The sequence below is a fragment of the Limulus polyphemus genome, unplaced genomic scaffold, assembly GCF_000517525.1.
Source record: "Limulus polyphemus unplaced genomic scaffold, Limulus_polyphemus-2.1.2 Scaffold47, whole genome shotgun sequence".
In the NCBI taxonomy this organism is placed as follows: Eukaryota; Metazoa; Arthropoda; class Merostomata; order Xiphosura; family Limulidae; genus Limulus; species Limulus polyphemus.
The window spans coordinates 1,190,994-1,206,003 of record NW_013665657.1 but is presented as its reverse complement, the minus strand read 5'-3'; the positions used below and the strand labels follow the sequence as shown (position 1 = coordinate 1,206,003).

At 34.1% G+C, this 15,010-nt stretch overlaps 1 protein-coding gene across 1 annotated transcript in view; it reads left to right on the top strand.

Moving 5' to 3' along the window:
* LOC106462756 (transgelin-2-like) overlaps positions 1-14,726 on the top strand; it is a 47,218-nt gene extending 32,492 nt beyond the window's left edge. The window contains exons 2-4 of the mRNA XM_013922710.2: positions 12,276-12,412; positions 13,320-13,530; positions 13,623-14,726. Of these exons, the coding sequence (XP_013778164.1) occupies positions 12,276-12,412; positions 13,320-13,530; positions 13,623-13,793 (519 nt within the window). The 3' untranslated portion in view covers positions 13,794-14,726. The remainder of the gene's footprint in view (positions 1-12,275; positions 12,413-13,319; positions 13,531-13,622) is intronic.
* Positions 14,727-15,010: the final 284 nt, after the last annotated feature.

The window sequence follows — 15,010 nt, the reverse complement described above, 5'->3', positions numbered from 1 at the left end:
TAGTATATATATATATATATATATATATATATATACATGATTTTTTTTTCATGGTATGCTGGTGTGCGATGGCGTTTCATAAATATCATCCACTGCCTTTACCACCTGCTGTTTCTACTGATCTGTGTAAACAGCGAGATGGGAGGGGGAGTTAATGGAAGATGATCATGCAAAAGTTTAGAACCTTGTGAAGATTTTAACAGGCCATGGGTTACAGTTCAGAAGTATATGGGATCTTAGTTAAAGTGGCTAAACTTAACCTAAATGACTAGAACTGCTCTAGGCCAGATATAACGACGTAGCAGCGTTTTAAGAACTAATGCAGTGATTTGGAAAGTGTATAGATTTTTATCCATTTCGCTTCAAACAAGCACAGAGACCATCACAGCACACTGTTGGGTGCCACTTTGTAAAATGTTAGCCTTGGGATCATAAAAAATATTACTTTTTTTAAATCTAATCGATAAATACAATGAACTGGAAAACCAAAAGGATGTACTTGTAAGGAAAAAAAAATAAAACTGAAGCTTAGCATGGCCTATTTATTTTACACTTAATCGTTATAGAGAATTAAATGCACGTTATTCAGCAAAAAAAAAGATAAAAAAAAAGTGGTTAAAAATAATGTAGGTGCCATTCAGCTCAGTTCAGTTATACCAACACTTAACAACAGGAATTAATGTTTAAATTCCCCAGAAAGGGGGGGGGGAGTAATTTGCTCAAATGTTAAATGTGAAGCATTTCCCAGCACCGCATACTTTTGTAATTGGATAAATTAAGCTTCGAAATTTTTCTATGTCAAAGGTATACAAGATTTAGGAACTGAAGAGTGGCTTAAATTAAAGTCAAATATGTTTTAATGTAAGTTTGGGCTCCAAATCGTAAAATTAATATACGGCGTCCATGACAGAAAGCAGAGAAGTTGAGATATTCAAGAGCGAGGTGTAATTCTTTCTTCAAAAGTTTCTCTTCTCAAGCATGCGCAAAATTATATTTTCGTATAAATAACGATATTTTACCTTGCTGTTTTTCATAAATGTTTTACAGAGAACTTGTGAATTAACAAACATGGACGTCACAAAGTTTCCAAGGGTTTAAAGATGTTTAGTTCATGAAGGCATTTCAGCGTCCCACCACCAATGCCGCATAGGAATCTTTTACTTTATTGACGTATACATATATATCAATTTGAAGAGGTTTTGTGAACCCGATGCAGCTATTCGATAGTGTTTTGTAATCATCCAAGTGCCAGGCACTGAATACTTCAGTCAATAGTCGGGAGTGAAAACAGTATGTAGGGAGTGGTGGTGATATACATGTTAGTTTGTTTAAAGTGGTTTTTAAGATGGCACGCCGTAGAACTTCAAAACCTTTGAGGGCCATGTGGTTTGTAGAAAATACATAAAGGATTTTTGTCTATAGAATAACCCACGCCTAGTTCGTTCTTTACCGCAGAAAAAACTGTACGGTTTCAAGAAATATAGAGAGGCATAATGTTTTTTTTTCTTTTTTTTTTTTTTTTACTGTAACGAATAATGAGTTTGTTCGTGTCTATTAAATATATTGGTTTTAGTCGCCCGAATAAACTTGTCTCGTTATTCAGTCTTTAATAGGAAATTATTAACAAAGATACTGTTGTAACGTTGTTCTTTCGTTGGCGGGTTGTTTTACATTATGTGGTGAAAATAACTCAAAGACCAGTCCATGTAACAATATCAAATTAGTTTTGCTTTCTCATTAACGTTTCTTTACAGGTTTGTACACTTTGTAACTCGTTTTAGGCCTGCGTTTAAAGTTATGCTATCTAACATAAAGATGAACTTCTACAAAGTAACTCAATATTCGCGATAGTTAACACAGATTCAAAAATGTGAATACACTGAGTGATTCACTATATCGAATAGAAAAATATTTTCTTGATGTTTCACTACAAGCTTATTTAATAGATATACTGGCTCACCCGTATTTATAAATTAATTTTGTTCTAGGTATTTCGCATCTCGTAAAGCCTCTAGTTTATTGATATTCCTGAATATTCCATGACTGTCTTCATATTAACGTGATGCGTCCTCTAGCTAATATCTAGATTACAACACTAAAAAAAATATAGCTTGTAAAAATAAACACTAAAAAATATAGCTTGTAGCAATACGTAAACTGAAAGTCGGAGCTCAAGCTCGTATACCAACAAGCTGCACGCGTGGTAACTAAAAGACATCCTCCCCCATCTTTCTTTCTTAGAATTGCAGTTACTCCTGTGTACAAAACAGAAAAATAAACTCGAGTAAAACACGATTTGAATAACATTTTTAATTTATCAGTATTATTTTAGAAATCTAATAAGTTCCGAGTGAAACCAAAGGCAAAACAATTACAAGTGTTGAATTCAGGGAGTGTAAAAGGGTAATTCCCCCTGTGCAAAAAAAAATAAAAACTCGAAGTACAGTATTTTCCATTTTGTCGAATTTTAATTTTAGTTCATTTCTCCCCACCCCCTCAGTTTCACATTTCCTCCCCCACCCAGTTAGAAAGGTCTGGATTCAACACTGGATAACACTACCTCTGGCATATATAATGGCAACGAGGCTTTTCGCGCAATACCAGGGCTCATCAAGCCAATTGAGAATAAGACATAGTGGTAGTCTAGGCGCTATTAATCACCAGTTTTCATGAAGAACGACTGTTATGGTGTGACATAGATTAGCGAAATGAGTTGAAATTATTATCAATTATATTTAAATCATTTACAAATCAGAATTTTATTGTAATTATTAATAACACAACGCTATTAATTATTAGTTTTTAACACCAAATATTTATTCTTTTATTAGTATTTTATTTGAATAAACTATACTATCATTCAAAAGAATGATAGTTTTAAAAACGCACATCTAAAACACACTATCACTATTCCAGATTGAAACACTTTAGAATAAAGAGAATAGCAAAGTGTACTTCAACACAGATTCAGTTTTTAGTTTTTACAAAGAGTCCCTGTTGCCAAGGTTTTATTGTTATTTCATGTATGTAACGTAATACTTTTAGTAAGTTTAGTGATTTCGTCTGTAAAGCTCCATGTTGGCGTCTGGAGTTTTTGAAAGAATGTACTTAATACCGTATTCCTGTCGAGTAATACGCTACAGATAAAATATCAAACTGCCTTGTGATTGTTCCAGACAGCAGGAACAAAAACAAAATGTATTCGATAATCAAGGGCGTCACTGAGTGGGGGTGGGGGGTTAAAGAAGCGGCTACCCCGTCCAATTTCGGAAGGGGTCATGGAATGGCACGTTCTTTAAAACATTTCTAACCAAACCGGATTAACACATACGTAAATTACGCCATGGCTTAGGGGCCCCACTTGAGATAAATCTTCTTTGCACCCTCCCCTAATACTTTTGTGAAATGACGCTCCTGAATAATATAACAACAATAAGTTATTACAATTAAAAACAAGTGGGAAAATATTTTTAAAAAATTGAAAGTGTAGGAATGGTTGCACCAAAAAATAAGGAAACAAGGTAGGTATGGGCGTACTAAAACTTTCTGTACAACCTAACAAGGGGACGTGTCCAACATCCGATCCCTGCCTACTGCGTTTATTCTTTTTATCCTGTATACAATAAACCAGGTGAACTAAACTTATCAAACTTAGTTATGCTTATCATACAATGATTAGAAGTTTCGGAGAATCGATTTATTGTAGGTAGTAAATGTATTGTAAAGTATGTTTATACGACACCAGGAGAATCAGATATTCGTATGGACTTGTAACTTGTATGTTTTTTCTTTATAGCTTGTCCCTCCTTTTACAATTGCATGAGAAGACAACAGGATTTCATATATTAGCTATATAGGTGAATTAAAATACAAAGATAAAAATCCTAAGGGGTTTCTATGTATTGACCACATAGATTCGTTACTGTCTGTTGCAAAAATAGGAGTATAATGGCATGGATTAGATGTGAGGTTGTTCAGAGGAAATTTTATAACACTATGCCCATTCCTATCCTGTCTCTTCACTTTTTGATGCACCCGTTCCTTCACTTTCAATTTGTTAAATATTTTTTTCCACTTGTTCATGCACTTTTTTCATTCAAAGTGACATGATCTTATGCATTATTCATTCATGTTGATATCCTGTATGTATATCATCAGTATTGGTGTGCACGATAATATTATGGTATGTGCATACAATGGTGTGTGGTGTGTATTCTCTTCACTTGTGTGCTATGCGTGTGATGGCGCACACTTTATAGTGTGCAATGTCATTTGGTGATGCAGTGTGAGTTTTGGTTGTGTGCATATACTAAGTGTTGATAAATTAGTTAATTAATTTAATTAACTACTTCTCGCTAACACTAGCACGTAGTTCCTGTGCTATTGTTCTATTTGGTGCATTTATAAGTATGGTAACGTCTGTTTACTACACAGCTAGAAGCGTTCAACAATAATCAGTGAATCTGTGAGGTTGAGAAATTTGTGGTTTGTGAATTTTTTTAGTATCTACTCTGCTGACTTTCTCAAGTGGTTCTACGACTTGTAATTTTGTATGTGGATTGTTTATCACCTAAGAGTGTTCTCAAATACGTTTGAAGATTTATTATTTGATTGTTAAAGGTGTATAAGAGTATAGTGTTTGTATTATGTATCCACCCCATTCCTGCTAACAGTACTACCGTACTTGTGATACAATGTGGAAACGTTCCTGTGAGCGACCCAGAATGAAATACATCTATTGTTGCATAATAACTTCTACATCGTAACTATGGAACGCACAAAACCAAAGTGACATCTAACGGAATTATAAAACTAATTAAGCAATTAATTTATGTGCAAAATAAACTGAATAAAAAAGAGGTTAGAATATTATTATTGTCATAATTATAAAATTCATATTTGAAATGGAGAAAGATAGTATTTTACGTAATGATTTACGCAAATAGGTATATCGAAGAGAGACCCAAAACGGTAGATAACTTTCTAACAAGTCCTGGCCAGGTGGTTAGGGCGCTCGAATCCCCATCACACCAAACATGCTCACCCTTTCAGCTGTGGGTGCGTTATAATGTGACGGTCAATCCCACTGTTCGTTGGTAAAAAATTAGTCCAAGAGTTGGCGGTAGGTGGTGATGACTAGCTGCCTTCCCTCTAGTCTCACGCTGCTAAATTAGGGACGGCTAGCGTAGATAGCCCTCGTGTAGCTTTGCGCGAAATTCATAACAAACAGACAAGTCGTGGAATAATCAAGATACTAACATCTAGAGCTAAGAAAATTTTCTACACTGAATATCTTTAAGCTGAACTTAAACAGCTAGGATCAGCTTTCCTTCGAAATAGATAACCGAAATAGTAGGTCCAACAAATATAAATTTCACGACCTATTAAACATAGCAGTATACAAATAGTGTAAAGCAAGATGTTTTTTTTCATATATTAGGACTAGGAGAAAATGTGATATGAATAATTTTGACATTTCGCATTCGAGTCATTTTGGAAGGTGGTTCAACTTTACGCAGCAACTGAACAAAGGTTATTTTTTTAATAATACGGCAGAACAAAGGTATGTTGTCTATAGCTTAACCTGTAGATACAGCAAACAGTTATCGAAGAGACGCAACGGCCACTTCTTATTGGACTGTAATGACACAAACCGGACAAACGAACAGTGTTGTTAGTAATTCAGTCTTGGCCTTACCCACCCGAGGAAATTAGTACAAAACATTTTGGAATGAAACCACATCTTATTAATATAGCTGGAGTTATATTTTGTGTAATTTTGTGATGTAAGCCCTCCGATTAATACAACTGGCGTTATCTCCTCTGACATGTAAATCAACCAACAAGATTTATACGTTTTGGTATTGTATCTGTCATGTTATGATACATTCAGTCTAATTAATGCACTGGTATCTTATTTTCCGTGCTATAACACAGCCAACTGGATTAGTAAATTGTTGTTTTGACGCAACAAGTCTGATTAATGTACGTGATAAATTTCGTCAAGTTATGCCACAGTTAGTCTAAATAATATACTCGTATGTCTTAATTGTCTTGTTGCGACAGAGCCAGTCTATTTAATCCACTGATATCTTATCTGTCATTTCATAACACAGCCAGCTACAGTAATAAACCTGGCATCTTATCTCTCGTGTTGTGACCCAATCTGATTAATACATATATAATGACGTCTTGCGATGCATTCTACTTCATTATTAATATTATTTGCAAGAAAAAAAGGGAACTAAATAAAACGAGAGAGATCGATTTTGTTTCAATGATCGACATAACTTTACCATAAGTACTTAACTATTTTGTGTTTTCTCTCTATGAATGTGCAACATACATCGGCCTTCCTAACGTGCTACTTTTAGGTTATAAACTGTATCGTCCTATAATTTTAGATTACTTTTGTTTTCAGTTTCTATGTCTGGTTCGAATCGACAAATCTCTTATTGATCTCTCGTAAACATGATCGTCGCATCTGTAGTTGTTTTCAGGCTAGACTGTCTCGGTTTTCTCTTGGTCTTCTGGTTCGTGGCGACTATGAAGTTAACGTTGTAAAGTTACTGGCCCAACAGTCGCGATGGAAGATTGTCTACTTGTGATAGACTTATCATTAGAGAATGTGCCATTTTTCCATGATGTCTTTATGGAAAAAAGGGCAGCCTCCGAAGTTGCTTTCTATTTTATATCTGTGTCGTTCTTGTAGCCCTTTTCCATAAACTTAAGGTATTCTCTTCATCCATACAGCTAGTCTATCACCTTCATTTTGATTTTCACATTTTTAGTTTTTGGTCGATTAATTTCATGTATATGTCAAATATTTTTGACTGTATCTTTTATATCTTTGCACATGAACTATATATTTTTTTTGGTACATTATAGCCATCACTGCAAAGCCCACTAACAAACATCCTCTAATTTCTTGCTTTCCTGAACAAAATCCCAGTACCCCATCACTGCAAAGCCCACTAACAAACATCCTCTAATTTCTTGCTTTCCTGAACAAAATCCCAGTACCCCATCACTGCAAAGCCCACTAACAAACATCCTCTAATTTCTTGCTTTCCTGAACAAAATCCCCGTACCCCATCACTGCAAAGCCCACTAACAAACATCCTCTAATTTATTGCTTTCCTGAATAAAATCCCAGTACCCCATCACTGCAAAGCCCACTAACAAACATCCTCTAATCCCTTGTACATATATCCTAAGGTAGTATACCACATTACTTGTCGGTAGTTGACCTAAGGTATCTGCTGTCATGACCTGTGACTTGAAATTATGATCCTCGGTGGCTCAGCCAAAAGCTCGAGGTCTTAGTATGGTAAAATTCGGGGTTCGATATCCGCAATGAGCACATCGCATTTAGGCCATTGCATAGCTTTGACTTTAAATAGAATGAAATAACTTTATAATTTACTATTATACGCTCTTAAATGTATATTTGTGTTGCTTATCATTGTATTATTACTAATATTTATAACACTGTAACGTTACTAATAATGCGATACGTATTGTATTGATACTCATAACAATTTTCTTAGCGCTAAAGACATAACACTGTTACTGTAACACTTCATTGTCAATAAAAGTACACAGTTTTATACAGTACGCCCCTGTTTTAATAATCAGAGGTAAACAAAAATATTTATTACGGTCCAACCTAAAAAAAGAAACGAATAAGATATTCGTCAAGGAGTACTGTAACCATCATAGTTAGTTATTAATACAAAAAGTAAGTGTGTAATTAATATTGTTTGTTTCTTTGTGTTTTATACAATATAAGTATTACCGTACCTAGGGCCAGGCTTAGGTATCATGGGCCCTAGGAATTGTAACCAGAAATGATCCCCCTCCCTATCCATATTCCAAAGTGGGGTTAGTTATCATAGCATAGCCTTTTAATACCCTTTTATGTCCCTGTACAAGTTACTTTAATTTGAAAATAAATATTCCAACTTTAGCTAACGCGATCATGAGGTAAGTAAATTGGATTTCAATCTCTGAAATAGCGATTAAAAATATATTTGTATATTTTAATATTGGTTGTATTCAGTCTTGGCAGCCTTGAACCCTGGACAGATTTCCCGATTGGCCTCCCTTAAATCTGGCCCTGATTCTAGCCTAATTAGGGTGTAAACGCGTACATCAAATAGTTGAAAGTACACTTGAATTGGGGTTAAAGTTCTTAAGGATAATTTTTTGTAACCTTAAACTCTAGGTCAAGTGTTTAACCATATAATAAGCATATTTGACAGAAATTAGGTAGAAACCTCAACATTTCTTGTAAGATATAATAATGCTCAAATAAAACGTAACCACTTTCTGATCAATTATGAATTGAGTATTTTAAAATCAATTAAGAATAGAACCAATAAAATAGCTTCATTGATAAGATTCAGAGTTCAGTTGATAAGCTTTGATATTATTTTGTTCTAGTTTACGAAAATTCATATAAGGCAAGTCATCAAAAATATTTTTAATACCACAAACTCTGTTTAAAACCCTTTAGATTACACCTTTATCGTTACATAGTTTGACATAAGGCATCTGCTGTCATAACTTGTAGTTGAAAATTATGATCCTCGGTGGCTCAGAGTTGTGCAAATAATAGTTGTCCCACACTTAAATCAATTCCTTGTGACTTGTAGCACAAAAACTCGTTCGTCTTCTATCTGTCTGTGAAACCTTTTCTATGTACACATGTACTTGTACATTAACATGAGACAATTTCTGTGGGGGAAACTAACTTTTGAACCACGCTCTGCCTTAGTTTGTTTAAATGATATTGTTAAAGGACATATATATATATATACTATAACAGCGACATACACTATGGGTTATTTATAAATGAAATTCTAGGTTGTCAGATAACAAAATGTTTTAATATCGGACTCTTCTGTGCTATTTTTGGACTCGACAGACACATCAGTATTGTTTCACAAAGGTTGAAGCAGGTTGTTTGTTAGTTTGATATTCTAAGTGTATGCGTTACTTATGATTAATAGGTTGAAGGATGTCCAGATTGATTTCTGTCATGGCAGTTTTTACAGAAGAAAAGGACATACTTCTATAAGTGTATGTATATATTATGGTTAAGAGACTGAAGGATGTCCGGACTCCAGAGAGATCCCAGTCGTGGATGATTTTTTAGATGAAAAGGTCATTATTGTCAGAACTCTTTATGGAAAGGAATGTTGTGTGGGCGATTACAGCCATCATGAATATTATTTATATGTATTTAAGCACTCTCAAGGCCACAAATATACATATTTGTTTTATCATTCGTGGTTGTAGATTTATAGACGCAAATAGCTTAGACATAAAAATATTTTTATCCAATGATGCTGTCCTTCACGAGATGGCGCTTGATGAATATTCCGGTTGATCAATACCAATGACAAGGTTATTTTCACATTATTTCGTTGGCGATATTTTCCCTTTCAATTTAGCAAGTAAATTTTAAAGCGTAATGTAACAATTACTCTCAAGTTTTGAAGAATATAGTAATCTTACAGAAAATGTAAACAAAATTTTAAGAAGATATACAACTCAGGGTCTTAAGTAACGTCCATTTCAAGTTGATATATCAACATTTTGGTTGTGCCATTTACGAAATAAAATTTTCTAGCAAAAACGATATCACGTTGAAAATTTCTCGTACAACACAGTGGTGTAGCCAGCAGTACAAAGTGGAGAATTCCCCCCCCCCCCCAAAAAAGTGGTTCTTTTCTTCTATTCCAATAACTTAAGTGATTTACACGAAAGTCGAATATTTGTTTTTACGAATCGGAGTGACACCAATGAAGGCCTTGGCATTTATACTACTCTCAAATAATAAATTCAGCAAAGTACTTCTAAAACTAAACTATGTGAGTAAGAACGGCTGACTTTAGGGTTAAAAGCGTCATTTGCTAAACTATACATCACACGTATATAAAGTACAATTCATACAAGCTCATCGAGGAAGTATGTTTCTTTAATTTCAGATTCGTGATGGCTAATTAGCGAAAATCTATTAGTCTTACGTCATATCAAATTAGCAACCTTAATGATAACATCGTACGTCATATTTGCCTATTTGTTTTATAGTTCAAAAAAGTCTTTATCGTGGTTAATACCATTCATCAGCCCGAAAAACAGCAAGACCGTGGTATTAATTCGGCTCTCTCTTTGTCATGAAAACTGATGTGTGTGTGTGCGCTCGCGCGCAAGTGTTTAGAGAGAAAAAGGATTTTATTTCCTTTACCCAAATTATCAGATTATAACTAATGAATGTACGCCAATGGTGTTGAGGATGTGGGAAACCACACATGCTTCTCAACTGTAGTTCCTGTTTAGTATTGTACATTTTCTCTACTGTTCCATTATTTCCTCATACAAGATAGGAAAACATGCACGTGTGGTGTTACGAGTCTACTTGTATACAGCTGCTGTAATAACGTCAGTTCTCTGTAAGTGCAGTCATGCAGACGGTCTTTGAGAGGATCTAAAAGGTTAGTCACTGGTTGATAGGTCAGAAATATGTGTGCCTGAACATTTTAATTGTAGTTGCTACAAAACAAGGTGCTTGGTATTATTATGTTGTAGGGGAACTCCTACTTGAATGTAATTATAGGATTTGACGCTAGTGTATGCCCTTCAAAACCGAAATCACTCGCTCTTGCCATTTTAAATGCGTTTCGCGCCACCTATTGTGGAAATATTTAAACAATGGTTATTGATTTATTGACATGATCATCTGCAGGCTGCAATATGCTCGTATTCAGTGCATAGCTAAAACAAACAAACAAGAATCCGTATCTTCATGAACACTCATGCATATGTGTTTTGTATTTTATGTGTGAGAATTATTTTTGGCCTTGTTGCCTGGATAATTCTTTTAAAATACTATCCAAAGTGAAAAATGCGTTTACGCTTTTTTGTTTTACCTTTAAATATTAAAATATACCTGTGTTGTTATTCTAGCCCTTTAAACTTAACTAGGTGGTTCTCAGTTGTATGATTTACTAAATTTCTTAAACTATTTCCTCAAATTCATTAGAGAAACTTTATATATAATTATCAAAGCAGGTTCTGCCTAGTGCCCCTCGCAGTGGGTTATCCACGTAAATATGTTTATAAGTGATTCTTAAGATAGCAAAACCCTAAACCCATGCGATTAATGCATTAACAAATGCGCTACGTTGTTGTACAATTTCATCATTTTATTCCGAATACTATGAGTGGCTTCGCTCAGTATGGCCAGCTCGAGTCTGTGCATGTTTTGGTACGCATCACGTGCCAGGGTTGTCTTTTGAGAGAGCACGTGCGTTAGCTGGAATCGTGGGTCATTCATCTAAAACTCCATTCTACGGTATAATTCTAAGAATGTACGAGTGAAAGCAAGTGTGTTATGATATATCAACCGCACTGCATCTGCATGTCCAGTACTGACGAGGCCTTTCGTCCAATACCAGGACACCTTAGGCTAGCTGGGTTACGGCACACCCAATGGTGGTTTAAGGGCTATTTATATCATCAGTTTTCACGAACACAGACTGTTATGATATGAACTAGGTTAAGTAAGGAAATTTTAATTGTTATAAATTTTGAGTCTTTTATAAGTCGGATATTTATGGTAAGGATTAATAACACATTATTTATTTCAAATTTAATACCTGTTACTTTATTGTTTCTAATTTTATATGAATTACCTTTACTATCATTTTAAGTATGGTTAGCTGGTTGTGTAAATGTATTATGTTTTTTGGGAAATTCAGTTTTTCATTTGTTTAGTAACAATAATTGTTGTCCTAGAGACATCTTACTATTTATTTTAAAGTATTTGATCATTAAGATAATATAATGTTAATGTCAGGAGATAAGTTTAACTTGTCCTCCAAGTACCAGTTTCACATAGAGCAACAATTATATACAGATAGTAATTTTTGGATGTTTTACTCTTCCATCAAGTTAGTTTGCACCATATTTTCATTGGTCTGTATTAATAGTTCTCAAGGTTTTTGACGGACTACAATAAGTTCTATATACAATGTTGCCACTTCCTTTCTGTAATTAAACAAACTTTCCACAGAAGGCAGCCCGCGATCTAAACCGCTGTTATAAATATAGCGAGTGGCCCTTTTGTTTTCTGTCTTATTGTCTAAATATGTTTATTCTATTAAACTAAGTAAAGGTAATTATTTCAATGCTATAAAATGTATAGTGCTACATATTAATCACGAGCCAGCTGTAGTTAATGTATAACGTATATTTTAATTTTATAGATAAAATCGAAGTATGACCCACAACTTGCGTTTCAACTGTTGCAGTGGATAAAAGATCTAACAAACGAAGATATTGATACGGATGGTGACAGCAAGAACTTCCACGCTACACTATGTGATGGAAAAATACTTTGCAAGTGGGTTGCAAACTTATATTTTTAAAGCTGATTGATTTGAAACGTTTTTCTTTTGCACCAGCTGATAGCTCTATTTTTGTATTTGCTTCTTACATTTCAGGTTGGATAATTCACATTGACAACTTAACCTTTCTACAGTGGAGATGCAGTAGCCTGCTTTTATTATTGGCTGTCATGCTTGTAATGACTATCTATTTGTGAATTTATTTTCCTCTCTAGAAAGTGAATTTCAGTGAAGTAAAGATGGCGTAGTGGTCTAATCTGTTCTTTGATTCGCTACTTCCACTGTAGCAGAGAAGTTTTGCTGAATTCACAGCTCATCAATGCTGATTGGAAGAGCGAAGTGCTTAATATAGTGTAGCTATTGTATGCAGGGCAGTGTAAAGTGATTATTACAATCCTACGCATTCATCAGGGTGAAATACCAGTTCCAGTCTTTTTGTATTTCACTAAATGCTATTCAAGTTTACACATTTGAATCTTCTTCGTTTCTATGAATTAAGTATCCCAAATTCTTATTAATCTGATTAAAATATGGGGTATCCTAACCTGCTGCTTCATAAATAGGGTAATTTTCCTGTTTACTTTGTTAAAAACTTGTATTCAGTTTTCCAGTTGTATATTACTAATGTATTTCTCTAATTTTACACTTTCTTCTTTACCGATCCTTGCAGTCAAGGAAAAAAAATTAATCATTTTAAAACACACTGAATATCTATTTCGTTGAATTTTCTATTTTTTATAAAAAAAAAGTATCTGTAAATCTTCTCTATATAAGAAAATATGTGAAATTGTAATAATTGTTCTTAAGCTATTAAATATAACGTAAAAACAAGCAATTTGTAAATGGAAAGTACGTACACTGTTTAGAAGAGCTTGTGAACACTGAACCTTTATTTATTTACAGGTTGATCAATATTCTTCAACCAGGTACTATCCCAGAAAAAAAGATAAATGACAGTAAGTTGGCTTTTAAGAAAATGGAGAACATTAATCATTTTCTCGAGGGTGCACAAAAGTTAGGAGTACCATCTGAAGAGATATTTCAAACAGTCGACTTGTGGGAACAACAAAATCTGACAGCGGTTTGTATCTGCCTTCAATCTCTAGCACGTAAGGTAAGGTATCAAGTTCACTTATGAGAACTGTTTATTTACCAGTTTTCCAGTGTATTTCGACAGCAGTTTAATTGTGTGTGTATGTATTTTAGGCTCACAAGTATGGCCACAAGTCCCTTGGTCCTAAGGAAGCAGAACCTAATATCCGAACATTCAGTGAGGAACAACTGAAAGCTGGTGAAGGTGTTATTGGATTACAGTATGGAACAAATAAAGGTGCTACTGCAAGTGGAATAGTCTTTGGTAACACTCGCCACATGTAGATGTGTTATTTTCCTATTGTTCATATATATCAACCAATTTCTGATACTCAGATTACAACAATTGGCCCCAAACAAAGCCAGTCATACTTCAAAAACGAAAGATCTAAATCTCCATAAGACTAATAACAGTTATAGCTAGGTCTATCAGAATGAACATAGATTGGTAGTATGTTACACAATATTCCGATAGTTTTGTAATGACCTGTTGCCCACCCTTGAGTACAAAACTTTAAGGAGTCAAGAATTCGAAAGTCCTTATTAGAGAATTAAGTAAAGTGTTAAAATCCTGAAAATTGTTCTTTTTAATTCTTATCTAAAAAAATCATTAAAATATTTGAAACCAGCTTTTGTCAAAGTTAAAGCCATGTTGTTGCAATGATCTTTACAGTTTTCTGATCTATCCCTATTTACACTGATTAAAAGCTTAAGTCAACGTATTCACTTTAACTTTGCTGGGTCTTCCAATATAATTACTTGTATAACATTCCTTTTTCTACCATTGAAATGGTGTCTAATCTAAAATTTGTACAATCTCCAACTTTCGTTTTTGTTTTATCAGGTTAACAAAGTAGCCTGTCATGATGTTTATAGTGTTCACTTATTTTTGAAAATGCGTATATATTTGTTTTTCCTTTTTAATTTGAGCGAACATTTTAGTTAATATCAGACTTGTATCAGCATAAGTTTTAATTTTGTTGATAGTAAAAACATTTTGTAGATAAGCTCATTGTCAAAAGTGAAAAACGTATAAATAAAGCAACAAAATCTGCAATACTTAAAATCAAGTCTGAAACTGATTACCCCAGTGACATTAATGTTCTCTTTTTAATTTACATTAATTCATCTTTATTCTGCGCGTGTGTGTATAAGTGACCAATTGTATCATACGAGCATGAAGTTAAAAGTCAGCCAATAAAAATTTTATGAAAAAAAGCTTCTATTATGAGTGTATCACTGGTTAAATACGAAGTGTTCCTTCAATCGGTGGTGGGTGTTACCTAATTACAGTTAACAGTCATTGCCGATCCACTTATTGTAGTGACAAAACTGGTGGGCAGTGAATTAGAATTCCTGCCTAATATTCGCGGATGTAGCAGGACACTCATGAGAACAAGTCAACCAGCGATGTTTTGTTTTTTTCTTTACTTTAAATTACATACTATATAAATGAAACGTTTTCTGTTTGATAGTTAAGTTAATGAGAAAGAACCATCGTA